Source organism: Anopheles merus, chromosome 2R (assembly GCF_017562075.2).
Source record: "Anopheles merus strain MAF chromosome 2R, AmerM5.1, whole genome shotgun sequence".
Classification (NCBI taxonomy): Eukaryota; Metazoa; Arthropoda; class Insecta; order Diptera; family Culicidae; genus Anopheles; species Anopheles merus.
Genome location: NC_054082.1, coordinates 32,820,366 through 32,846,215, shown reverse-complemented (window position 1 = coordinate 32,846,215; position 25,850 = coordinate 32,820,366). Strand labels below are relative to the sequence as shown.

General features: G+C 45.2%; 3 protein-coding genes across 11 annotated transcripts in view; 1 reads left to right on the top strand and 2 right to left on the bottom strand.

Moving 5' to 3' along the window:
• LOC121603562 (E3 ubiquitin-protein ligase hyd) overlaps positions 1–2,101 on the bottom strand; it is a 40,925-nt gene extending 38,824 nt beyond the window's left edge. For 4 of the 6 annotated variants that reach the window (XR_006006681.1, XM_041932463.1, XM_041932461.1 and 1 more), the window contains exons 1-2: positions 2,003–2,101; positions 106–836 (exon numbers count right to left, since the gene is read on the bottom strand). Coding sequence is in view for 5 of the 6 variants with exons in the window: in XM_041932463.1 (XP_041788397.1) it covers positions 106–167 (62 nt within the window). In the remaining variant the exon portion in view is untranslated. The other 2 variants (XM_041932459.1, XM_041932460.1) reach the window with 2 other exon arrangements.
• Positions 2,102–3,281: 1,180 nt separating this feature from the next.
• Positions 3,282–24,621, top strand: LOC121603451. Of its 4 annotated transcripts, none has more exons than XM_041932143.1 (6): positions 3,282–3,435; positions 4,817–4,930; positions 12,114–12,309; positions 12,847–13,224; positions 20,756–21,037; positions 21,674–24,621. In XM_041932143.1, exons 4-6 carry the CDS (start codon positions 12,963–12,965, stop codon positions 21,760–21,762), a joined length of 633 nt encoding a protein of 210 aa, XP_041788077.1. In that variant the 5' UTR covers positions 3,282–3,435; positions 4,817–4,930; positions 12,114–12,309; positions 12,847–12,962; the 3' UTR covers positions 21,763–24,621. The 4 variants fall into 4 exon arrangements, with proteins under 4 accessions (XP_041788077.1, XP_041788079.1, XP_041788078.1 ...); XM_041932145.1 differs by having other exon boundaries at positions 4,544–4,930; XM_041932144.1 differs by having other exon boundaries at positions 4,317–4,930.
• Positions 7,860–9,680, bottom strand: LOC121603453. Its single transcript, XM_041932148.1, has 2 exons — positions 9,336–9,680; positions 7,860–8,452 (listed from the first exon to the last, which is right to left on the bottom strand). Exons 1-2 carry the CDS (start codon positions 9,599–9,601, stop codon positions 8,398–8,400), a joined length of 321 nt encoding a protein of 106 aa, XP_041788082.1. The 5' UTR covers positions 9,602–9,680; the 3' UTR covers positions 7,860–8,397.
• Positions 24,622–25,850: the final 1,229 nt, after the last annotated feature.

Here is a 25,850-nt window from a genome sequence, read left to right as displayed (position 1 = left end):
TGGCACTGTTCTCGCTCGCCCTTATGGTGGGGGTTGGGTCTTTATGTTACTGAAACTTGCGCCTAACCTAAGTTTCTGCAAATAGGATGCGAAACGAATATTCACCTGTCATTTAGTTGATCCTCTGTGCCTGGCAGCGGATGGACGACGAAGTGTAGCGTCGACATCTTGGTCCAGCGCCCGCCGGCCGTTCGTTCGGCCCGTCTATGGCTACTCAAATCGCTGTCACAACTGCGCTTGCTGCTGCTCACTGCCGCCTGCTGGGTGGTGTTCTCATTTACGAGAGTGAGAGGAGGGAAGGACACGATGACAAATCGTCGTCGATTTTAAAGCGCCGCACCGTGGCCGTTTGATTGCTTCATCGGCGGTCCCTTGTCCGCGGGGTGGAGTGCAACGGGACACAGCACGCGCTCGCGAGACACAATCTGCGAAAACTGCACACCGATTTGAACCAACTAGAATGGCTGTGCTACACAGCTACACGGGCACACACACACACACACTACGCGGCAACAAATACTTCGCTGTTCTTCTCTACACCGGGGGCACACACACTGTACAAACGCACTGCTAATGCGAAACACGTTGATTTCACACACTGCTGGACTACCTTTTCTCTGTTTAGAATTGCTTGCTTGCTTGCGGTGCTGCTACTGCTGCTGCTGTGGCTGCTGCTAGTGCTCTTCTTCCTCCCAACACACAGTTGGCACTGGCTGCATATGTCAGTGACACACGAAGAAGAGCATGCAATAACACGCACACACGCACACACACACACGAGCACACACACTCGCCGTCCCACTGACGTCCTGTGTGCTGCGCTTCACACTCACACACTAGAAAACAAAAATTACATTATTATTTCGTTTTTTTTTGTGTGTAATGTTATAACGTATCTCGGCCCTCGCATTCGATCCTCCGCTAATGCTACGCTCACACACGCACACATGCACACACGCGCGTAACGAACGCACACACTCGCACACACACACACACGACTCGTGAGTCGACGACCACCGAAAAAGAACCGTTTTCTTTCCAACTTTTTCCTACTCCTATCGCCGTGGCAGTCTCCGGTGCGGCTATATCAAAGCCCCGACGGTAAGGGGACACTTTCTTCCTCTTTTTAGCCTACTCTCCTAACTAATGCTCACTCCCCCTGGACCTGACGCACGTTGATGGGACTACTTTTTAATGGGAAAAATATGGATATACTAAAATGGATGGATAGTAAAGTAAGATTTTTTCTGGAGAACGCACAAACACGGTCAACACGGTTGGCGTTTGGACGGTGTTCTATCGAAGCCAATCCGTCTGGCTTGGAGCGAGGTGTGTGACTTTGCAATTCCGTGGAAACGAGATAACGCCGTTCCGCAGCTCTCCCCCGCCGCAAACGTAACCGCGTGCATAGAAAATAACCTAAAACCGGGAGCGCCGTTTACCAAGCAGCGGCGAAATATCACCCGAGTGAGCCCCCGAATGAATGCTTTTTTCCGAGAAAACGTTCACCACACCGCCATCATCAATTGGTTGGCCATCGCCGTCAGGATGGCAGCGCGTGCGGATACATCATCACACCACCACTACTACTATTGCTGTGTCTCGCGTTGCTTTGCCAGAACACTGCCGTGGTGCTTTTTCAGTGGTTCCGGTACCCCCTTAACGACTCTGCAAAACCTCCCTTCGATCCCTAGGGCAATGAGCCTCTTTCCCCTCCGTACAACGTGCCTCTACTGAAATATATCGCTCTCCCTGCAGAGGGTACGCTTTAACCCGAAAGCACACGGTATCTGCCCTGTCCGGTCTCTACACACCTTCTTACACCCTGCCTCTCCCTACATCCTACACCCTACCCTTCTGACCTGTTCTCACCCACCAGCTCGCTAGGAAGCAAATCCGCAGGCTAGGCCTGCTTCCGGGCCCAATATCAGTGCGCCGTAATGCGTTCCACAGACTGTAACTGTTTGATCGCTAGTTGGACTTATTTTAGCTACGTTTTCACCTTTTTTCCTCGCTTTCTAACTCAGTTCTTGCGAACAGAACCCGTGCACGATGTGTGAATTTTGGTAGTGATGACGGGACGAATGATGATGGGAACGCGTAGCTCCGAACGCATGCTCCGAGCAGAAGCTCGTTCCGATCCGATGCTAAAGCTGAGCTTACACGTAGCATCGTTGGCTCAACTGAGATTAAAAAAAGAATTGTTGTGTTTAAAAAAAATCTGTTATTTTTAAAAGCGTTGATTAAAATCTGATCTGAAAATCTGATAAAGCTTGATTAAAACCTTGTAAAGGTACATATCATTACAAACTATGATACAATTTAGGGATTATACAATGTTGCGGTTGGATTTTCCTTTTAGGCGATACAATCAGTTGGCGTCAACTCGGTGGACGTCGGTTTTGTCGATGAGCATTTCACATTATTCTGCAATCATGATTTTTGTATGACCTCATTTGGTTGGAATATGATAGCGTGCGACCCGTATGATAGTTGGGTTGTTTGACGGATGAATGTGACTAAAAAAATGGCAGAATTTTGTTCGGCAAAATTTGTGATACAAGCTGAAATTCTTCGCAAAGATTGTGCGTTATACCCACGTCTCACGAAGCGTATACTTTGGCATAAACTGGATTTCAGCCATATACCAACATCACACAAAGCGTAGACTCAAAAACTTTACGCTTGATTTGTATGGGAGAGCGTAAACTTCCCGTCAAAAGATCATAGGATTGTATGGCTGAAATTCAGTTTACGCCAAAGTTTTCGCTTCGTGTGATGTGATTATAAGGCCCGTGGCAATGCTTTTTCGCATGGGATTTTATCGGAAAGTCTGTTAAGGCATTTTATGGGATGTGACAGATAACGTCGGACATGTGATTTCGTCGTACGACGGAATAAAAAAATGTTTTCGTCGGACACTGCATTCGATTTTATTTGTCAAACTAATTGTGTGATGTTTTGTAGGAACAACCTCAACTTAATTGTTCATAATCGTTAAACTAATAAAATCATCAAAATAATCGTAATATGAATCGAAAAAGCATTCGAAAGCACGTGCGATTAAATCGCATGCGATAGAGCATCGACACGGTCTTCAGACATGTTTTCGTTACAATGAAAATTTGCATATTTTTTTCGCAAACGCGATTATCGCGTCGTCGCGTAGAAACGTTGTATGAAAAAATAGGTCCCTTTCTGTCAACTGCTCCTCCGTCAATGGGCACCCGAATGGCCGAACCTGCGTATCGGAGCGGAGAAAAGCCAAAACTTCACCAACCGATCGCTCTTCATTCGCTGTCAAACGCTGCAACTGAACAACACGGCTGCGGACCGAGCGAACGAGCGAATCGGCAAAAAAAACCGTGCAACTGTGGTGTCGATTGTTTTGTGTCCGTCACAATTGCCGTAACCGCGCTGTGCTTAGTCCCCTAGGTAGGTTTGGCGTGCTCGAGCTCTCGCGTAACCCCAAACCCCCCCCCCCCCCCACCACACCACTCGGCGTTTGTGTGACGTACACGGTGCATGGGTGCATATGTGTGGTTTCGTTTCGTTTCGTTCATCGCTGACGCGCGCGCCGAGCTAATCTTACCCAGGCGATCCCGGACGGTTATCTCGCAGGTCCCACAGGGTGTTGTGTGTTAGTGTGTCGCTCTAATCGCAGCGCCTTACCTCCCGAACGGTTTGCGACGTCACGGTTTTCCTTGCCCTTGCCCTGCGGTTCCCTCTGCCGAGAGTGATTGCGCTTCGTGGCCTTCGTGTGGTGTGAACGTTGAATTAGTTCTTTTATTCCCCGCACATTACATTAGTGTCCCGGTCCTTTCTGAGTGCAGAATAGTTTTCGAAGTGATTGTGATTTTTTTTTTTCACTCCCCTTTCCGGACATATTTTGCACAACGTCCTTCGCGCTTCGTACGACCGATTCCTAGCGAAGGAAACGGGGAGAGCGGTAACAAATTGATACGTGCGTGCGAAGTGCGTAGTTTGTCTGCGGTTTTCACCGACCGTTCACTCGAGCGCACCTTCACATACACACACAGAATTTGAAGCACAAATACACAGCATCCACTCCCACCGGTGTGTGCTTTTCGCGAAGTAAATTGCCCAGCAGCAGCTGCGCTACACCTGCCCTGCTACGCTACCCGCAAATATTGTATGGCAGATGGCAGATATTGTATTAAATAAATGAAATGAAATGAAATGAAATGAAACCCGGAAGGGGTTGTGTATCCACCCCTCCCCCACGTAGTGTCTAAGTGTGTGCGTGCCCGAGAGTGATTCAGTGTTTCGTTTTCCCCATTTTCGTCCGTGTGCAGTCTTTTTTGTCGTGTTTTTTTCCGAAGCCCTCGCATCTGGTTTTTCGTATGAAAAGTGTGCAGTGTCGTGCGGTGAAGAAGCAGTGGCAAAGAAACCATAACGCTTGGCTGTGTTACTATTTCCTTCCCTCTTTCTCTCTCTGTCTCTCTCTCTCTTTCTCTCTCTCTCTCTCTCTCTCTCTTTCTCTCTATCTCACACACACACTCTATTCGGGGCCCGTTGGCAGGTTCGCAGTGCTGCAGTGTTTTCTAGTGTGGTACCGTAGTGTTGTTGGCGGTGAATCGCGGTAGCAGGCGAAGGCATCCTCCCCTGGTTCATGGCCAACTAGACCTCGGTAGTTGGCCGTGTTGCTTTGCGGATTACCTTTACCTTGCCCGTTCCCGATCGAAGTGTGTGCCCTTTCGGGACGATGCGTGACAGTGTTTGCTGTGTGTGTGTGTGCACCATTGTAAGCCTGTGTTCTTCCACTCTCACTCTCTGTCTCTCTCTGTCCAACTAGACCGGATTGAAGCTGTAAACCATTACCCGCAGCAGAAACGTGGAAAAATTGCAGAAAAAAAACTAATCGTAATCGTTGCACAGTATGGTGGCGATAGGGGGAAAGAAATAAGAGGTAAGTTTAGCTTTCTACATTAAGTTACATTTTTTGTACACCATTTCGTGGAGTTGGCAAAACAGTGGATCAGTCCCTCTTTCCAATCCGACGTGTCTTGCATCTGTGCCCCTGTGGCATTGTGGTTTGAACTAGTGATGGTTAAAGTTGACAAAAATCTGGAGTCGACTCCGACAATTTCAGAACCGACCTCAGAAGGTAGGTCCAGCATTATCCGGAGCCGTTTGGAAGCCTCTGGAGCCGTCCGCAACCGCTCGGAGTCGTCCGGGGTAGCCCGGAGTCGTCTGGAGTCGTCTGACGTCATCCGGAATCATCCGAAGTCGTTCTGTTGTTGGCCTGAAACGGCCAGTGCAATATTTTGTCAAGCAGGCATTTCATCTCCAATTCCGACACCTGCTGACTCCGGGTCGATAAAATGCTAGATAACAACGAATTGCAAAGGCCATCTTTGGCCGACTCCGGACGACTCCCGAGTAGATCTATCTGAATTAAAATTCAGGGAATCTGATTCAGGTTCATGTATCTGAATGAATCTCTGAAATGATTCAATGAATTCGAATCTCTGTTGGAAAAATTCATATATCTCGAAAGATTTACGAATCTCTATTCCCCAAAGATTTACGATTCATAAATCCCCAAAGATTCATTAGAGCTTGAGGTTTTTATTATTCTTCTGCTTGGCGTAACAACCTACGTGGTCATGCCAGCCTACACAGGCTTTCGAGACTTCCATGCAAGACGATCCATGCAAGGCTTGAACCCACGACGAGCATGTTGTTAAGTCGTGCGAGTTAACCACTGTATGGCATTGAGCAAATTCAATATTTTTAAAATTATACATCTCTAAAGATTCATTAACCCCTGGACAATCTTGGAAGATTGCTGAATCTCACGAGATTCATGAATGGTTGGAAAGAGATAATCATAAATCTATAGAGACTCATGAATCTTTAGAGATTCGCGAATCTTTGGAGATTCGCGAATCTTTGGAGATTCGCGAATCTATAGAGATGCGAATCATTCATCTCTGAAGATTTATATGAATCAACGAAGGATTCATAAAACCTAACACTACTTCCGAGGACTCGGGGCACAACAAGTGGTTCAAATTTAGCCGAAGTCGGAAGTCAGACTAACAATTGCAGGAATCGGATTGTAGTTGTAGGTGCGCTCCAGAGAGCACACCACTAGTTTGAACCAGTGCTCTCGGCCGTTGAACTGTAAACAAACTTGCTTGTTCAATCCTTGAGCCCTTGATTCCGGGTTCTTTGTGCTTTGGACCTTCGACTGGTTGAGCATCACTGCTACTGCCCGGTGCGGAATGGCAGCAAGCGTGTTCTTGTTGCTGCAATGTCAAATCGTATCCGAACCGCTTTAAGACGAAGATGGTTAGACATTAGAGAACAACTGTTGGAAACTTCAAAGCTTTAAGCGGAATGGATGTTCGGACACAGGAGTGTAATTTTCGCCCCAGTTTCATCCCCGTACGTTTCCAGTCGTACCCAGTGTCACATAATTTCTGTTCAAACACCTTCATGATTTGTAATGAACAACTTTTATTAGTAAAAAAAAACAATTTTCTTACAAAATTTTAATGCAAAAAGTAAGAAAAACATTTAACGAAATCGAAACAGCCACATTTCGATACTCAGTGAACAAAGATTCGGTGAAGGAGAACGTAAGAAAGCACCACTTGCAGCAAAAAAGGACGCTTCTAGTCCTCCCTCTTGCCTCTTTCCCAACCCCAACCCCCGGAGCACGTGAATGGAAAACAAAATAGTACCATTAAACCTACTTTACATAATGAATGTCAATTGTTTGTGTGTTTGACCGTTCTCGGGCGCTTGGTGCGGTGAGGGAGGGCGGTGTGTTTAGTCAGCCGGTGTTTCGTTTTATAGCCTTGGCCACAAACCAGGGCCTGTAACGTTGCCGGCATCGGGGTGGGGAGGGATGGTGTACGGTTGGTGATGTGTTGGAAGAGGATGAAAGTTGGGGAGCCCCGGAACAATTATTTTTCGCTGTATTCGCCCGACCAACCACCATCTGTTTCTGCTGCAAAGTTGGGGGTAGATTGGCGGGAGTGATGTGGTTTTGCAAATTGACGTAGGAGGACTGGCGCAATATACCGAGAAATGTACGCCAGACGGATGGGACTGGCTTTACTTTCCCTCATCTTGACGTCGTTCGATTAAAAAAAAAAGACACTCTTTGCACACAGTACAGCATAAAGACGTCAAAGGCTTGTGGGCGTGTGTCTATGTGGCTTGGAAGAGGAATTTTAGTACAAATAATCACATGTCAGCACTTCACGGACTGTGTTGAATTTGTGTTTAAAATTACAAGAAAAAACAGTCCACCAACCATCAATTGAATCGACACACCTACTCGTTTCTTTCATAGGAAAAAGATAACTGTCTTGCAACGTTCATAGCGCGTTTAAGGCTATGCAAAGCTCTCGTTAGCCGGACATTTTTGAATGAGATATTAATATATATTTCAAGGATTATAAATCTAATATGCTCTCCGCTATTTCGTCTAATTTCGCTCTTGAAAGTGTTTTGCGTTTTATTCCTTTTTAAAGCCATGCCTAATGAGTGCATTATTATCATGAGATGGTCACGACCAATGCCTGCACCGCAAACTCCTCGTCCCTATAATCCGTTTTCCCTTTCTAGCCCATTGGGCCCTTTGACCTTTTTGCGCAGCAATCAAAAACGAAAAAAGAAACGTAAAAAGTATACTCCATTTTCACATGATATCTTGTGTCTTGTTGTGTGATTTTCTCTGTATTCAATTCGATTTATTTGCAAAACGAAACAAAAAACAAAAATCAGAGAAAAAAAAACCATATCTCCAACGTGCTCCAATAACCCAATCAAAGGGTATCACCCGGGCCCTTGGTGGGGTAGGGACGAAAATCATTCCTTATCACTGGCTGTTGTGTTTGCGTTACCGGTATTAGCCGGCGCGCCGGCTGTTGTGTGGTATCATTTCCGACAGCTCAAATTGCGAACAGCAGCAGCCGGTCGGGTTGGTTGGTCGGTTGCTAACGCCCCCGACTACCGCCCGTGTCACTAAGTTCTCAATCCTTTCCGCTTCTTCCGTTCACCTTTTCGCCGATGGTTCCCCCGTACCAATTATGCAATCAATTAATTAGTCCAATCAAGAACGAAGGCGGCGGCGTACACACCAACACCCCATCACCACCACCCACAATTTGGTGGCCCGCTGTGTGGCGTCTGCGTGTGTCTGCGCACCGATTGATTGGTCTGTGGTTCTGCTGGTAGCGGGGGGGGGAGAGTGGAGCGAAAGAAGGCGAAGAGATTCTTGCGTGGCGAGGAGATCGTTTTTCATCGAGACACGCCAGTCACGGGCACGGGTTGTCACTGTTGGAAAGAGAGATCGATTCGCCTGATTCGGTGCCCGGTCTCGGTTGGCAATCAGGCACAACATCCTACGGCATTTACTTAAGGTGTCCAACAGCGAAAGCGAGCGATGGAATGAGTCTCAGTTTGTAGTGTCCTTGAATGATAGAAATAAGATATAAGTGAGTTAGTACAAGTTGCATCGTGTTGCGAGCCAATGTTTCCAATGTTACTAGCTTTACAAGGGGTGTTAGAAAACGAAGCAGAAAAATAATTTAATGCCGAACAATTAAATAGTTTCGGTTTACTCGTACGTTGCTGCCGAAAAATTGGTCTCTTCATTCCGCTGGTTATTTTGTAATAATCTCACGGTTTGTCTTTCGAGCTCTTTTTGGTTTTCGTTGCATCTTCCCTCTCTTTTTGTTCTCTATTTTCCTCTTTTCTCTCTTCCTAACGATGACGTTGACAGGTCGTTGGAACCAGCGTAAGCTGCTGTTATAAGGTTCCAACAAGGGATTTCGAGTCAATTAAAACAACGGCAGCATTATTTACTGCTCAACAATCGTCACATATTCTATTTGACTCACAATGATTGCTGTGCTCTTCAATATGATTTTCAACACTTTATACTGTGGATTGAGCTTAACAGCCCTTCGTGACGTATTGCAAAACATCGCGTGTACGGTAAATACAGGGGTTTCCAAGTCACTTTTGAATGTAATCATTGTTATTTACCGCGTGCAAAATGTTATTCCACATAGATCTGAATTTTCACTCCACATGTTTTTAAACCCATCACAATCTAGACTGACTTTGACAGATTCACATCGAAAATCATGCGGAAGAAGAACTGATAAAATATTATGACGTAAATACAAAGTGTATCATCTGTGGAAAAAAAAACATTTGGCAAATGGTGAATAAGCAAGTCTTCTTAAATTATTAATTCTACTGCCTTATGTTCTTCCCTAAGTACGTGTAATAAATAAATGCATTTTTTAGCAAACACTAGTGAAGTATAGAGCAAGAGAAAAACTCACCTCGATTTTTCTAACCCAATCGATGCCACAAAGAGTGTTTTATCACTGAGAGTGAGGTGAGGTCTTTCCCGCACTGCAATGTAACAGAAGGTCGTCACCAATGAATCGATCGAATCTCGTATAGTGGTGGTGTTGGTGGTGGTGGCCGGTGACCCATTAATATAAATCGCTGTTTTGCTGTCTGTCTGCCATGCTTTCTTCCCGTCGGGTCTCGTTTGGGTTCCGTTCCGATAGAGATAGCGGGTGGATTGCTTCGCCTTACCCATCGCGGCTCAGCGCGGATCGTAGTCTGGGGGCTTAGAACTCAAACTTTAATTTAATGTCACCCCTTACCGTGCCACCCGAGTATCCTGCATCAGCGCAAAAGCGTCGCCGTCCTCTCCCTGGATAAATGGGGGGGGGGGGGGGGGGGATGCCCGGTGTATCCATGTTTCATCCAGCCGTACGGTTACCATGCAACTTTACGCTTTAGCAGCAGCACCACGGTATCACCCGCCGCCCCTAGCACGAACTATCCCTCTTAACACAAACAAATCGTGCCCGCGTGTTGGAAAGTTTCGAAGGTCATCGAGCGTCGTCGCCGCCGTGGTAAAAGACGCGCTTGAGCGAGGAGAAAGAGAGTTAGGGGACTAGTTGTCAGCGTGGCCTCCTAGCCAAGGGGGTGCCAAGTTAGGTGCCCACAGTTTGCACAGCGTAACCTGAAACACCCCATCCTCCCCCCCCCCATTGGAACGCTCTAGGGAAGAGAAGCCTCTTCCGGCTTCTTCGGGCGGCAGGCAGGGTTCCAGTTACTGGGGTTTCACGCAGAAAACAGACACCGGAACGGGACGAGGCGTATATGTTGTAGGGGTGCTTGAGGGAGGTTTTTCGGTGAGATAATTAGACGTCGTGAAGCGTACGAACGAGGGGGGGGGGAGGATGCTTCCATAGGATCAGGATGCTTTCACACGTTGGAAATGAGCTGTCAGAAATTGGCAGACAGCAGTTTGGTGCCTCATGGCTATTGTCTAGCTATCGTACATCAGGGAGCAGAGCGTAGTTGCGCTGTTGTATAGTGTATGCGTATAACCATACAACCCCAGGCAAAGAAGGAAAGTCGTGTCTAGGTGAAAAATATGTGCCACATTTCCACAACCCATCAACGTCTAACGTCCGACTCCGGAACCGTTTTGTTTGCGTGACGCTTCTGTGCATTGGAATTTTATGGAGCACATCTTTTTTTTCTTTTCTTTTGTGTGCTGATTTTATTGTAGCAAAAACTTCTGCAAACGCCGCACAGTGTGTGTGCCTGTTGCCCGCGAGCCTGTAGTAATCCATTATCGATGTATCACTTGTGCTGTGCTGTTAAATTAATTGAAACTTCACTCCAATTAGAGCAGCCAGAGCCAGAGCCTGCGCCAACCCTTCGCGTGTCCGCAAGCGCTTTACTGCAATCTAATCATTTCGCTGGACGGATAAAAGTGCTTGTTGCTCCGCGGGTGAAACAAATTTTCCGGATGAAAGCCATTCATTGCTTTGCAGGGAAATCAAATCAACCGTTCGCTTTGAACCATTCCCGATAAACCGATCAGCGCTAATTGGCCTAAGGATATTGGGATCTATGTGTTTGTATATTGGAATTCCAGCTGTATCTTTGTCGGAGTCAATAGATGTTTTGCAGCTGTTGTTGGACTGTTTGTAATTAAGCTAATGCAGTTCAGAAATAGAGCATAAAGATTTTTGACTCATAATTACAAGCATCTCAGAAATTCGGAGCATACACTGCTATTCTGCATCCTTGTAGTCAGCGGTAGAAAACTTTTTAGTAGCCGAAATAGTCCTAATGGAACACTCAGACCTATTCCTACACCCGGGTTATACATTGTCAACCTTTTTGCATACATGCATTATTCAATAAGCAGTTCAGATTGAGATTAAGGCCGGTCTCGTGGTACGGTTGTCAACTTTTGCGACTTAGCAGCATGCCCGTCAAGGGTTCCAGCCCCCGTCTATCTCCTATGGGTAATCAATAAGTCACTAAAAGCTAAGCTCATAGGTTGTACGTACAGGTACGATTGTTGTGCCAAAGATGAAAATGAAGAGTTCAGATTGATGATGGAATCACTTCCGTGGTGAAACCCTGTCGAAACTATTACAGAAATATTCGGTGTGGTATCCGTTTGAGTCTCGCTTTAGTCACAAAGTCACCGACGAACAGGCAAAACCACACACACTTGCCACACTTGGTTTTGATGGGCTTGGAAGCGGAAATCATGCATCCCCATAAATGTCTGATCCTTGCCCAGCTAGAACGTTGGTGTGAATCGGTATAAGAATAGTTCCCAACCTCCCGGGCTTCCCACCACAACCACAACCGGATAAAGTGACCCAGTTTGTTGCTGTCACACGGGTGTTTGTGTTATTGTTGCCTAGCATTATTACCATTACCTCCATCAGGACAACCATCAGGCAGCCCGCGCTTAGTCGCTCATCTGTGTGTTACACACGACACAGCACAGGCGGCAAATGGTCTACGGTAGGCATCTAAGCCTAGGCACAGTTGACTGGAGCTGTCCGTTCACGGTACTGTCTCACCATCGGTTTGTGCTTACCTTTCTGTGTGTATTTATACCCACACACACACAAACACAACCGTTTAGGGCAATCATCTTGTACAAGTCGAGAAATGATCTCTCGCACAACACTGTATTTGCCGGCGTGTCATAATGCTTGTCTAGCAGCTTCCAGTTTCTCACCACTCACAATCTCTTATCCTCTTTCTCTTCTACGCGACTCTAGTTGGATTCCCGGGCCCGGCCTGATGTGTGGCCTGCTGGCTTTCGTCCTTCTCAACGTGCAGACTCCGTCAGTGTGACCGTAGTGGCAGTAGCAGTAGCGTATGAGCGTACCGAAATAGAGCCTATTTTTGGAACACGAGGAAGCAGCTGGAAGCAACACGTTAACCTGTCGACATTGGATCCGGTCAATTGTGAAGGTAAGCTCCAAGGCACGAGACATTGCCGACACATCGCTCTGTCCGGTGAAATCATTAACACATTGCACCATTGTACATAGGTTAGGGTGAGAGAGGTGGAAATTATTCGTCGTCCTGTTTGATATTGTTTTGTTTTTTGCTATTTTGGCCATTTAGAAAAACCATCTTTTTCTGTACATACTCCCATCAAACTTTGTTGTACCGCTGTTGTTTTTTCTTCTTTTGTTTTTACTGTGTTATTTTTGTAACTACTTTCATTGACTTTTGGGACTTTTGTTAAATTGTTTCTAGGTTAGTGATTAGATCTATTTGTTTCCAACTGTTTCTGTTTCATCGTTCTAACTGTATAACAATTATTTTCTAATTCTTTTCCTTATCTCTCTTTTCTTTTCGTTTCTTTTCTTTATCTTCCTTTTCTTTTCTATTTTATTTATATGGGAATGGCTATACTCCTTCTAATAATAAAAAAAACCATTTGTGTGTTTCTGATTTGTTTTTTTTGCGTGTCTGTTTGTGTAAATATTGTTTACCTTCAAGTTTTGAACGGTGTCAATCGTTGAAGAAAGCTGGTTGAAAACACAATACCGCGGTCCGACGAAAGTGGCTCTTAGGCAGGGTCTTGTTGTGTTGTCTGGAACTTTGGTTCGCAAACTATGAAATCGACCGGTGTGCAACGAGTTACAGCAGCAACGGTAGCATCATCGGTAGTACGGGACCGTGATCACCCAATGCCCCAAGTGCGAAGTCTTAGCTGGAGAGGTTCCGCGTCCATCAACGACCGGATAGCTATGGACAAATATCAGGAGCAGCGGCCATTATCTCTACGCAAGACGCGCAGCCAACGTCTGCTGGACCAACCTGTGCTTCATTCTGTCGCCAAAGCCAAACTGATGCCACGGTTTACGCGCATTCAAGGTACTGCTGCCTTCCCTCCTGCTGCTGTCGTGGCAGATAGATGGGCATAACTTTCACCCAGCCTGTTCGCTGGACGGGCGCCAACATTGCGATTTCTTTCCTTATCATAATTGGTTGTATGTTGTCATATACTAATCATCATCGCACTTGGAGGTGTGTGGCTGTGTCTAAGCATTAGACTGTAGTGTTCGTATACTAACTAACCATTGCATAGCTCTTTACTAGTAGCTTCTGGTGCCCCATACGCACATCAACAAAGTCACTTTAACCTCTCCCCTCTCGCCATATAAATCAATTACCTCAATCAATAGTGCAATATATCAGTACAGTCCTTTCACGATTCAATCAACCTACTGAAGGTCGTTGGTGGCAGCGATCCCTTCTTCATGTTTAAATCACGCCTGACTGCATATTAAAGCGACAGTGTCTTCATCGCCATCACTACAACGGCTGCTCCATCCATTGTTCAGTGGCAAAATCCTACGGCGGTGTCGTACACTTCACTCGCGCTTTTGGTGTGCCATACAGTAAGTCTTCCGCACCCGACGGACACACCTCATGCTCATGTGTCATGTGCGCGACAGTAGTACCGCCAGAGACACACACCGACAAGGTCATAAAATGCAACCGAGCCTGGTTGTGCTCTGGTGTTGTGATAAGTCTTCCGCCATAAACGTTGTGCCGTGGTGGTTGTTGCGTTGGCATAAATGTGTTTTTTTTTCTTTTTCTTCAGTTCACCGTTCTGCTCATATCCTGCTCCGCTGTCAGGGGTGCTCCTGCAAGTAGTTTATGGTTGCGAACGATCAAACTGTATGTACAATCAGGCATGAAAGGCACAGGGGGGTATAGTCACACGCGCGCGTTCGCTCTGCCTTTTCCCTTAGCCCAGGCTTTGTATCACGGTGTCTCGCGTGTCCTTTAACCCGCGTGCCATTAAAAGCTCACTAACAGCAAGCCAAGGCGCCCCTTAGCCCCCCCGGTGGGTTTAGTTTAGTGGCGCCTACTAAATGTGTTCACACTTGGGCAACAGCAGCAACAAACAGACTTGGCTCGCTTGATGGACAATTAATTACATACGCGAACTCGTTCGCCCGACTCGACTGACTGGCCGTTTGCGTTGTGTTTCGGGAAATGATAAAAGTGTTAACTGCTTACCACCGCCTACCTCATGACCCACTCTCTTTCGTGGCTTGGGGGACAAAATGTGGGAAGCTTTTGATAGAGTATTATCTCGTTATATTTCTGTTATTTTTATTCTTTCATTATATTGTTAGAGTACGCCCCGCGGAACGGTGCATCCCAGCGTGGTAATTAAATAATAATTTAAGTGATAAGAAGCCCGCTGATCTTCCGACCGCCTCCGGGGCGGACAGACTTCCTCGCAGACATAGAGCTTTAACGTTCTTGATGGGAATGTGCTGCACCCCAGCGCGGGTCGTACGGGAAGAGCAAAGACGCGAACTTTCCAGCAAATTCCATCTACTCCAGCCCTTTTCTTTCGCTTCGATTCGGTTGCAATAAGCGCTTTTTGCTTCCTCCGTAGTTATCGTTTTGCCGCAAAAAGAAAGAGCTTTCAAGAGCTTTTCCGTCAACAGTTTTTCGCGTGTTTCTCGTCCCGAACTCGCGAGATGATGATAACATTTTCTTCCCACGAATTGTTTGGCCAAGGCAGCAGCAGCAGCAACACGGCAACGACGACAACAACGACGACGGACCCTCTTTTGGTCCACTTCATAACTCTCACTCCGTGGGCAAAAGATAAAAAAAAAAATATTCGCCGCTACTGCTGTGGACGAAAAATGTGCACTTACTTACTCTCTTGCTTTTCCGCCAATTTGTGCGCGCCTTCGCCTTCGAGCAAATAGAATGGATGAAGGGACGCGGGTTTTTTTGCGATTAAACACACACAATGTGTTAGTGGGTACATACCACCCAAGGAGCAGTGTGTTTCTTTCAGTAAATTGTTGTTTCCTTTTTTTTATTTTTTATTTTTTGAATGGCAAAAACTTGGGATGGATCTAAGAACAGTTGAAAAGAGTTTTGTGTGTGTGTGTGTGTGTGTGTGTGTGTGTGTTGGTTGCGCTCGTTGGACGTTTCTCTCTATTTCTTTTCCCCCTGTGTGTCAGTTTTGTTGAGTTGATGGGTTTGCAGTTGATCCCTGAGGGCCTTGTTGTTGTTGTTGTTGTGAGCCTTGCAAAAGGGGGATTGATGGGAAAAGGGATGGCTGTAAAAGTTGCGAAACCTTCTTATCTTCTCATCTCCCGTCCGGTGTTGGTACGGCCGGCGCGTTGGCTAATCGATCGAGTCAAAAAGTTGTCCTCCACTACATTATTCAACTGCTGCTTTGCGCTTTCATGTGCGCTGGCGGCTGCGCTGCCTCCGTGAAGGCGTTCTTCGGGGAAAGTTTCCGGCACAAAACAGGGGACGATCGCCTCTCGTTGTCCCTTTTTTTGCGATGAGGACTATTAGCTTGCTAAAAATTGTCAAAACATCTCAATGGCTTTCCTCGAAGCAACCGTTCGATGGGAAGTCTCTTCGGACTCTGTGTGGTATTGGACGTCCATTCTTTGCTGCTTAGCACTGGAGTTCATTTAGAATGTTCAATGCTTCACTTGACACTTTAAATCTCTTTTGCATCACACACGCACACACAGTCACAGGTGGCAAAATTTGGCATTTAAGATTAGAGCATTTGGGCAATCGTGTGAACAATGTGTGTTGAGTATTGCCGCATTTGTTGAGTTTGCGCGCGTAATTTGATGTTTGAAGGTGTCGGACCACACACACACACACACCCGGCAAACGAAGTAATCAGAAAATAAAACCGCTTGTGTGTGTGTGCGCGTTGTACAGCTTCTTATCGCCGAACAGTACCGGCATCGGTTGTCGCAGAAACTGTTCTCACACACGATAACGGGCGTTTTTTTCCTTCTTCTGTCACCTCCATATCTCAAACGCGTCATCTTTTTATCGTTGTGTTGTTGCGCTCTGATAGCCCCCCCCCCATTAGGGACACAAGTGGCATAGTGTGTGACGTCAATGCAGGGCGTAATAGAGGGAGGCATTTTCATTCCCGCCAATGCTCTTTTGTTTGCTCTTGGCTTTTATCGTGCGTCTCGCGTGTGTGTGTTTGGTGCGATAGTTGCTGATGGGAAGGCGCGCGTGTACCTCTTACCCGAGCAGGAGAGAAATAGGAGCAGAAGAAGCTTTTTGTGCATTGAAAAATGCAGCAATACGGCCTTTTTGGACCGTCACTCCTGAATAAAAAAAAAAAGAAAAAAAAAATGCAGTCCTGGCAGAGTTTTTCCTGTGCTGGTGAAGCGTTAAAGATGTAATCTTAGGTCATATAGGACGGGTAAATGGGATTAAGATGAATATGTACGTTACATCCTTTTGTGTTGCATTGCTTTACCGGGTACTAAAGATCCTAAACTAATCCATTCACTCTAACGCCCTATTCAAGTGATCACTAAGGAAGATAAAATCTCTGAAATGAGAAAATTTGGACCAACATATCTTGCTCTTTCCACCGCAATGACTCTCGTTGCCTAAGATTTTACTCACGATAACACCATTGGGCAAAGCACTAATGGATGACTTGCCAATGTATGGGCAATCATTCATGGTAAAAGCGATGTATGAATTCGTCCGGTTTGAAGGTGTATTTTTTTTGTGAAGCTTCTCACATTAAAACCTTCCATGTGTAATTTACAACTATGGCACGCTGTTTCGATACTACAAGGTGTTTTGATATACAAGGTGGATTAAGGAGATCAGGTGGTGGAATACAGAGCAATTTGACAATTCGTCACTTGACATAATGGACCCCGGTAGTTGTTGATGGATTCTATCTACAATTTTTTGTTAATTAAGCGTATTTTTCTATTTATTCTAGGGTTTGAGGATTCTTTTTTAGCATTAAAATATAGATTGATCGCAGGTATTGCAGCAAACAATAATAAAAACGAGTGTTTTTGTGTGAATGTATTGTAAAATTCTCTATGTTTGCGACATATTGAAGGATAAGAGTAAGGGAATCTTTCATATTACTTCTTTATTGATTTTTTCCTAATTATCTCCGAGACATATAGATGGTTTGAGTGAAGTTGGTACGCTTACCTACTAACAAAAAGGACTTCAGAAGCAAGAAATCTGTTCTATTTGCTATGTTTCGTGTGAGGAAGCTAATGGTTAACGGTTTTAAAACGACGTAAGGTAGCTCAAACATGATGGCCTCCAAAAGGCGCTTTTCCGTCACCTGAACTTTGCAATGCACCTTGCTTTTATGCACGCTGAAGTGTACGCCAAAGTGGTGGAGCTGGGGCTGGCGCGTTTGACATCACGCATACTACCCTATCAGCCTAGTATCTGTCTGTCTTGTGTCTCTGTCCTGCCTTGTGTCTCTCTGTGTTGTGTAGCCCATTAGCTGGTGAGTGAGATGAAGTGTGTGTGTGTATGTGTGTGTGGGATGGTGCATACAGGACTCGTTATCCTTTTTATGTTACGGCTCCGTATGCATTATGACAGGGCCGCGTGACCGCCGACCGTCATTATCGAGAAGTGGCACTTGGTGTAACACACTGCGTCGGGTAACGATGCGGGCTGGAACTAGCCTAGTCTCCAAGGGTGGTTTTAGCTACACAGGTATGTTGAATTTTGTGCCATGATGAAGTCACACATCACACGAGCTTCACAAACACACTAATGGTCTTCATTAGTGTGTGTGCCTTACTTCGACGAATAGCAACAAAACATACTCGCTCGATTCCCGCTTAGATTAATGATGGAATCAATCGTATGATGATGATGATGATGATGATGATGACCATCGTTTCTGCAAAGTTTCGTGAAACGATAGGTCACGCAGAACGGTGGCACGCGTGGTGGCAATCGATTGGTTTGTTAACACCAATCGGAGCAGGAAAGACGCAAGTCCAAAAATTCACACGGTGCTTAGTCGTGTGTCATCGCTGTCGGTCTCTTTTACCGACCGTTACCAGCTCAAACCAAACACGGCGAACCAAGCAGCTGAACAATGCGTCTTAATCATTGGAGCCATGGTAGCATTGATACACGTCATGGCGCAGCATCGCTGTAATCCGATTCCCTATTGTAGAATATGATCCTAAAGGACTGAAGCTAAAGGACACTATTGCCAGGACAATGATGCTCTTCACCGTGGTGCAGTAGAGATGGGAATATTCACCCTTTTGTGGCTTGAATTAGAGTAAAAGGCGAGGCACTAAAGAATCGATTTTTTCACTAACGAACTAAACACTAACTAACAGATTCATAACATAATGCCCTAAACAAATCTTTTTAGTACTCCTTTGCGAGTGTACTCACTTTTTTTCTTGCCGACTAGCGATTCACTCTTGTGATGGGTATAGTTGGCAAAATTCCGGAGTCGACTCCGATCCGACTCCGATAAATTCGGAATCGACTCCGGAAGGTAGGTCCGCGCTGCAATATCCGGAGTCGTTCGGAATCGTCCGAAATGGCCCAGAGTCGTCCGAAGGCGTCCGAAATCGCCCGGAGTCGCCCGGAGTCGGAGTCGTCCGCAGTCGCTCAGAGTCGTCCGGAGTCGTCCGGAGTCGTCCGGAGTCGTCCGGAGTCGGAGTCGTACGGAGACGTCTGGAGTCACCCGGAGTCGTTCGGAGTCGGTGTCGTCCGGAATCGTCTGGAGTCGTTCGGAGTCGTTCGGAATCATCCGGAGTCGTCTGGAGACATCCAGAATTGGCTGCAGACAGAGTTATCCGGAGTCATCTGGAGTCGGCCGAGGTCGGCTTGTAAAGGAAGTGCACGCGCAAAGTGAAAGACAAAAAAACGACGACTCCGGACGACTCCGAACGACTCCGGGCGACTCCGAGCGACTCCGGACGACTCCGAACGACTCCGGATGACTCCGACTCCGGGCGAATCTAGTGGTGTCATTTTGCCGGAGTCGGAATCGGATTAACAATAGTCGGAGTCGGATCGGAGTCGTGGGTGCGTTCCATGCAGCACATCACTAATTCACTCTTCCTCATGCTCATTCACACACTCTCCCGACTAATGATTCACTCTTTGCGGATTCAACTCACTTACTCTCCGATGCGATCATAAAGATATTTTTTTAGGATACAATGTCCAAACAACTTACACTCTGGCTCAACTAATGACACACTCTTTGGAGATTCAACTTACTGGACTAACTCCATTATCGTTTAGAGTTTGATTCTTTTCGGATTGATTTCACAAGAAAACGAAGCATAAAAATAGAGTAAATAGAGTAAAAGATTCACATAAACTCGATGTGATGAGTTGAATCTAAATATTCACTTGCCAGATTCAACTTACTTTGTGTATACTAGAGAATACCCACTTCTTTGAGTGATATAGGTCAGAGAAGATAGAATCTCCAATCCACTTTTTTAAGGTTCATAACAAAGTAGTGCACTACTGAAATCATTTTACTATTAATTTGCGATTCGTCTTACCTTTACTCTCTCCAATCAATTTACTCACTCTTTTGGGATTCTACTCGCTCCATGAGTGCGAATAAAACTCCTACAAAATGAGTCATAAAAATAGCGTCAATAATGAAGAGGTTCATATAAGTTGTTCGTGCTGAGCTGAATCTATACATTCACACAACTTACACCTACTCACTCTTACTCAATGTGCACATCTCTAGGCGTGTTGATTATTAGCCACTCAACGGGGTTTTGTTGTTGTAGCATTTGTATCATTTAGCATTTTTATTGTGGCCTTTTTTGTTCTGGAAACCATTGTTTCTCGTTCCCTGTAGCAATTGCTCCAAACAAGTACGCTCGCTCGCACTACAATTACGTGTTCAACAGAAGCGCAGCATGTGGTCCCCTAGCACTCTCGCTCTCTATGCCAGTGCTCTATTGTTGTATCCGTTTAATGGATCCCTACGGCAAAACAAAGAGTACCGCCCGCCATTCCTTTTGTGTTTCAATACATCCCAAGCACCTTATACGCTCTTTCACTCAGCTCTTTGCTTAGTATGGCTTAAATAGCTTAGTTAATCCTGTTTCAATTGACGGTACACGAACGATGTTCCATTCCTGTGTCACCTTAAAAATACACCCATCGCGCCTAATAAATTGTCCAGCCTCTCTCTTCTTTCGGCACGTTTTCTCCCCCCTTTGCGTATGCCACGTTTCATTCTCTGCAGCTCAACCAATCAACCAACCAACCAACGCCAATCGTTTCGCAAACACGATAATGAAAGCTGAACGCTCTTAGACTAATACGGTTAAACGGAGTAGAAAGCCCACGGATCAAACGCCGGCCGTGTAGTGCTGCGTTTGATTAATTCCATTAGCGCGCTTCCTTCCCACCTTTTATCGGGGTGGCGACGGTTGATTGCAGACGCTTCCCCATGGCAATGGGACATTCTTCAGCTTGTTCTTATCAATTCTTCCCTTTCTTTTTCCTCTTCTTCTTTTTTCCCGTGCATTCTGTCGCTGCTGCTTCCCTGGATGCTGGACGGGTACTGGTCGCGCGCATGTTGGCATCACAGTGTTAAGCATCATCAAATTAGCGACCATGGATAAGCTGCGCGAGTCGGGCGCAGGGGATGATCCCACCACTCAGCAACGGTTGGCCACGGACGGCCAGAGTGGAACGGGGGCGGCGGCGGCGGCGGCGGTCGGCGGCGAAGGAACGTCCGACGAGTACCATCATCAGTTTTACAACACTGGCCGGATAGGACGGCGGAACGCGCTGCCAGACATACTGGGGACGCACTGTACCACGACCACGGCCGATCTGTCCTCGCAACTCGGTTCCCTCTCTACCTCGGGTAAGTGTGTGTGTGTGAATCTTGTTCGGTCGCTTGTCCGGAGAAGAGCAGGATTCGATAAAGCGAGTCCTTAAGCACGAACAATGGTTTGAGGGGCGACGAAAACGAGCTTCTTATGTGGTCCACGTAATCGAAGCGTTCTGTTCGGTGAAGTTTCTCATTGCACTGTTGTGCATACAGCTGGCTAGGATGGTGGTCAGGTGGTTATTGGAGGCCTTCCATTGTTTCGTGAAACTATCCTTTATGTCGTTGATTGGGAATGGGGTTTATGTTCCTTCGAGCAGCGTGACACGTGTTGAATGCGTTTCCAGCCGTATTAATAGCTGCTTGTAAGCTGTTATCGATCAAATTACTGTTAAATTAAATCAAAGTAAATGCATTTTTTCTGTAATACGATAAAACAAAGTACATTTCATAAGAGCGTATACACCGCTGAACAGTACAAACGGCGGCACACTGCCTGAGTGAACGTACACACCTAGCGAATGCACCCAGCAGCGAAACCGTTGAACGTCGTTTGATTTAATTAGCGTATAATTGGCCCACGGGGCAGGCAAACACGTTCGAACCGTATGATTCGATTTACTATTAACACTCTCTCTACTCTCAATCTACTCCCATCTTCCCGATATACAGACTGTGCCGGTAAGGCGTCCGACGGGAGCAGTAGTTGCATAGCAGCCGGAAACAATGGTCAACCGCCACCGACGACAACCGCTACGTAAAGCCAGCCCACCTGCTGCTGCTGCTGCTGCTTGCTTGCGCCTGAGCTTGCCCGAGAGGAATGATGGTGGTGTCTCCGCGCTCTGCCAGTCTATGTCGCTGCACTATGTTTGGCCAGACAAAACAAAGGAAAATCCTGTCCACAACAGTGTGTTGTGGAAAACGTGCTGTGTATCGTCTTCGATACTGAAGTCAAAGTGTGGACCGTAGTAGCGTTTCCAACACACCGACCAACACATCCGGACACAGGAAATGGATGCGCATGGATGGCGTGAAAGACGCGGAGAAGTGTAAAAGAGTGGGTTTCTGGTTAGGTAATTTATTTATTTCTCTCACAGCCTGAAAAACTTGATTTTAGACCTATCCCGCAATTGAAAGTCGGTCGAAGAGCGTAGGCTTAGCAAAAAAAAAAAATAAAAATACACGATAAAGTGCAAAGGAAGAAGAAAACCGACCCCAAAGAGCCAAAGATAGTGGGATGCGTTTCGGAACGGTGGTGCAAAATGGAAGCAAAAGGGCGGATAAGCGGAGAACATTTTTAAAAGATGCTAGTTAGATGCTTTCGTATGCGAATGTGGCTCAGTTTTGTTTGGTAGTTAGGGCAATGAACGTAACGAAGGATGGCAGCACACCGTCGATGCGGGTGCAGCTTTGTTAAGGTATCCCATGAATCAGAGCCCAGCCCATGAATGATGAATTATGTCGTTGGGCCGAAACGATAAGTTTTTAGTCGCCGATCTCGCACCAGTAGTGTTGCTCTACAACTCTCTAACTGTAACGCTCGTTTGTCGATGCTGTAGATCTATATTGCAACAATGCAACAGTGTTTGGCGCAGGGAGAAGGATACTGCTGAAATTCTGTGTAATCTACCAGTGTTTGAGGTCAGTGTGTTTATTCTGACAAACGGACATGTTAATTACCAAAACTTTAGTGATTTCGCTGACTTCAGATGCATTTTCTCTCGAAACGCTGGTTCCAAGTTCCTTCATGGTGTCGATTGTGTTGCATTGCCCTTCAGGTATTATCGTAAGGTGGGGCGGTTCGCGATCATCGTCCTTCGAACTTTGTTTGCGATCGTTCCCATGTACAGTATGTATGGAGAGGTATGGTGTTTAGCAGTCCAGTCATTGGTTGATACTACCAAGAGATCTTTGAAGTGAATTATCACTAGCTTTAGTAAACTACGTTTCGCACACACGTATTACAGGGAGTTGATCCTTTTTAATGGTATCGCTATAATTTATAAGATCCGATAAAGATAACTTCGTTTAGCTTCTAGCACCACCTGACAATGACAGCTCCTTACAGCTAGCAGCGAACTGCAGGATTATAGATAGGTTTAAAACCCGTGAATCATCTAAAGGCTTTTAGCACGCGTAAGGCGCCTCAGAAGTAATGTGTCCTATCTCATAGTGACTTATTCCTCCCATGCACGCCACTCCCGCCCATCGCACATGTCTTTAAATGATTTGTTCCTTACACCTGTTCTCACTAGGGTAAACAACGAATTTTTGCTCCTTTTTTGTTCATGTCCAAAGATACATTTCAACACGTTGCTTTTTCCACCTTGTCTGGGGAGAAACGCGTGGAAATGGGGATGCGTGTAATGTGGTAATCTTACGAATTATGTCCATGTGATAAATTAGACGAACCAAGGATGAAAAGGGATACAATAATGAGAGCAAATCAATGGCAATTTACTTCGTGCAGTCGTGTTGCGAATTAGTTTCTACTGTTGTGTGATGCTACGTTTTGTTGTGCAAATGCTCTCTTTCGCTCTGTAAAGCCGCTGCCAGTTTTCCATGACTACCTTTTTGTTTATTTTTTTTTTTTTTTTTTGTACTGAACGTTCGGGTTACACTGTCGTTTTATAAAATGTCTTACTTTAATCGTGCACAATGTTCTAGTTTTGCAGTATGAATGGACGGATGGAGTATTCAAACGCTTTTTTGAATGTTACAAAACACCACGAATCATACCAAGGTACGCTAAAGCGATTTAAACAGAAGCTTTTAAATGAACATCACGTTAACATGAGCAACAATAGGGAGGAAGTTCGAGGAGACTCCTTAGCAGTGGAGCTAAAGTATGAGAGGAAGAAGAGGGCAGAGTGATAGAGGGGGAGAAGTGGATGATAATAAAAGTATGATAAAGGGGAGAAGAAAACGCCCCCATCTAGATGTGTCAATTGTCGAAATACAAAAATAATATAAGTTCAGTGGAAAAACAAATTCCCCCTCCCCCTGACGTTGGTGTAATGCAATGTAAAGGCTGAAAAAGCCAGTGGCAACTGGTAACAGTGACTTTGCATTCGGAACCCCCAATAGCAGAAATGAAATTTACAAAACCAAGAGTTTATACAACTAAAATTAGGCACACTGTGAACATCAGAAAACGGAGAGCAGAGCGGAGGAAAAATTGGAAGTACAGAGACGAACGGGGGAATACAAACAGTGAAACTGGAGTGTGGAATTATTTTTCAAATGTTTTGATGAACTAATCACTAGTTTCAGTACCGGAGATGATGTGTGTTGTGTTCTTTTTTTGTAGTCGCATATTGGTAAGCTTGCCTAGGAACGCAAGGGAAACAATTAACACAATTTCGAAAAAATCTTTTTTGTATGCACATTCACGTAAAGTCACGCGTTACAACCGAGGCTAGAAAGATGCATACCACAACAAAAACGAGAAAAATCAATAAAATAAGCCCCCCTCGCCCTTTGACACCATACCGATCACACATAGCATTAGCAGCAAAATGTATAGGTTTTAAGAATTGTATTTATGCTAAACCGGTATATAATATAATATATACACACACATTACAATGAATGAATAAATGAATGATGGCGCAAAATGAGCCGGTTTGCAGTGTGATCGATTTAAAAACGTATGTAAATTTTTGAAAAAAAAAAATCAATGTGTTCACAGCAACGATTGGTCAAAATCATTATTTTAACTTGTTAATTACTGTTCTTACTTCGCACCAAGTCAACAATAGCAACAACTCGATTAACGTACGATCGACATATTTTTACGACACGTTTCGAATAACTCCAGTCTAAAGAACCAATCCTGCACAATAGTGATGGGAAAAGTGAGGTTTTGGTCGGAATCGAATCCGGTTAGCTCCGAAAATTTGTGGAATCCATTTTGGATAATAGGTTCGGAATTAGTTTCCGGTCCCGGAATCGGAATTAGTTCCGTAATCAAAATCGGCTCCGTAAATGGAATCAGAATCGCCTCCTAAATCAAAATCAGCCCCGGAATTGGAATCGGCTCCGGAGTCTTCATGATACAGCGTTTTCCAAGTCAGTTTCGAATATAAAGATTGTTAATCACCGCATTCAAAATGTTGTTCCACATCGATTTGACATTTCATTTCCATCATAATAATTTTTAATTTCCACAGCATGATTTTCAACACGACTTATGCTGGATTGAGTTTGACAGATCTTTGTTTTGTGATGAAAATCACGTGTTGAAACTGAAAACCATTTTGAAACAAATAAACCATTTGATAGCTGCTGGAAAACATCTGGGATGCGATGAATGACAATGTTTACATTCGAAACTGACTTGAAAAATCCTGTTATGGACCGTTTTCGAGTACGAGTACGAGTAAGAGTACGAGTTTTTGTTAGCGACTCGCTGGGCTTTCCAAGTCACTATCGAATGTAAACATTGTTTTACACCGCGTGCAAGAAGTTATTCCACATCACTCTAACATTTCATTTTCATCATTATAATTTTTAAGTTCTTCAGCATAATTTTCAACACTTTACCTATCAAAGGATGATGAGATCAAACCTCAGTTAAAAAACGATGTCAGCAGCCCGTTGATGTTTTGAAAATCATACTGAGGAAATTAAAAATTATTTTGATGGAAACTTGGTAATTTACAATGTTTACATTCGGAACTGACTTGAAAACCCCTGTTTTAAATAGGGGTCTGGATACTTCCAAAATACTTTCTCAGCTAGATGAAAAAGCATTCATCGTTTTATTGCAGCATGCATTGAATGGTTGGTCGTGTTGCATGCAATCTTCTGGATGCATTTTCTGTCATTTTTACAACATTGGTAAAAT

Bases quoted from the DNA above. Each gene is read 5' to 3' on its own strand.
- LOC121603453 (XM_041932148.1), bottom strand. From the start codon at position 9,601: ATGGGTAAGGCGAAGCAATCCACCCGCTATCTCTATCGGAACGGAACC. The intron at 8,453-9,335 runs GTGAGTTTTTCT...CTATCATTCAAG, and splicing joins ATTGGGTTAGAAAAATCGAG to GACACTACAAACTGAGACTC.
- LOC121603451 (XM_041932143.1), top strand. From the start codon at position 12,963: ATGAAATCGACCGGTGTGCAACGAGTTACAGCAGCAACGGTAGCATCA. The intron at 13,225-20,755 runs GTACTGCTGCCT...TTGGCATCACAG, and splicing joins ACGGTTTACGCGCATTCAAG to TGTTAAGCATCATCAAATTA. The intron at 21,038-21,673 runs GTAAGTGTGTGT...CCCGATATACAG, and splicing joins CGGTTCCCTCTCTACCTCGG to ACTGTGCCGGTAAGGCGTCC.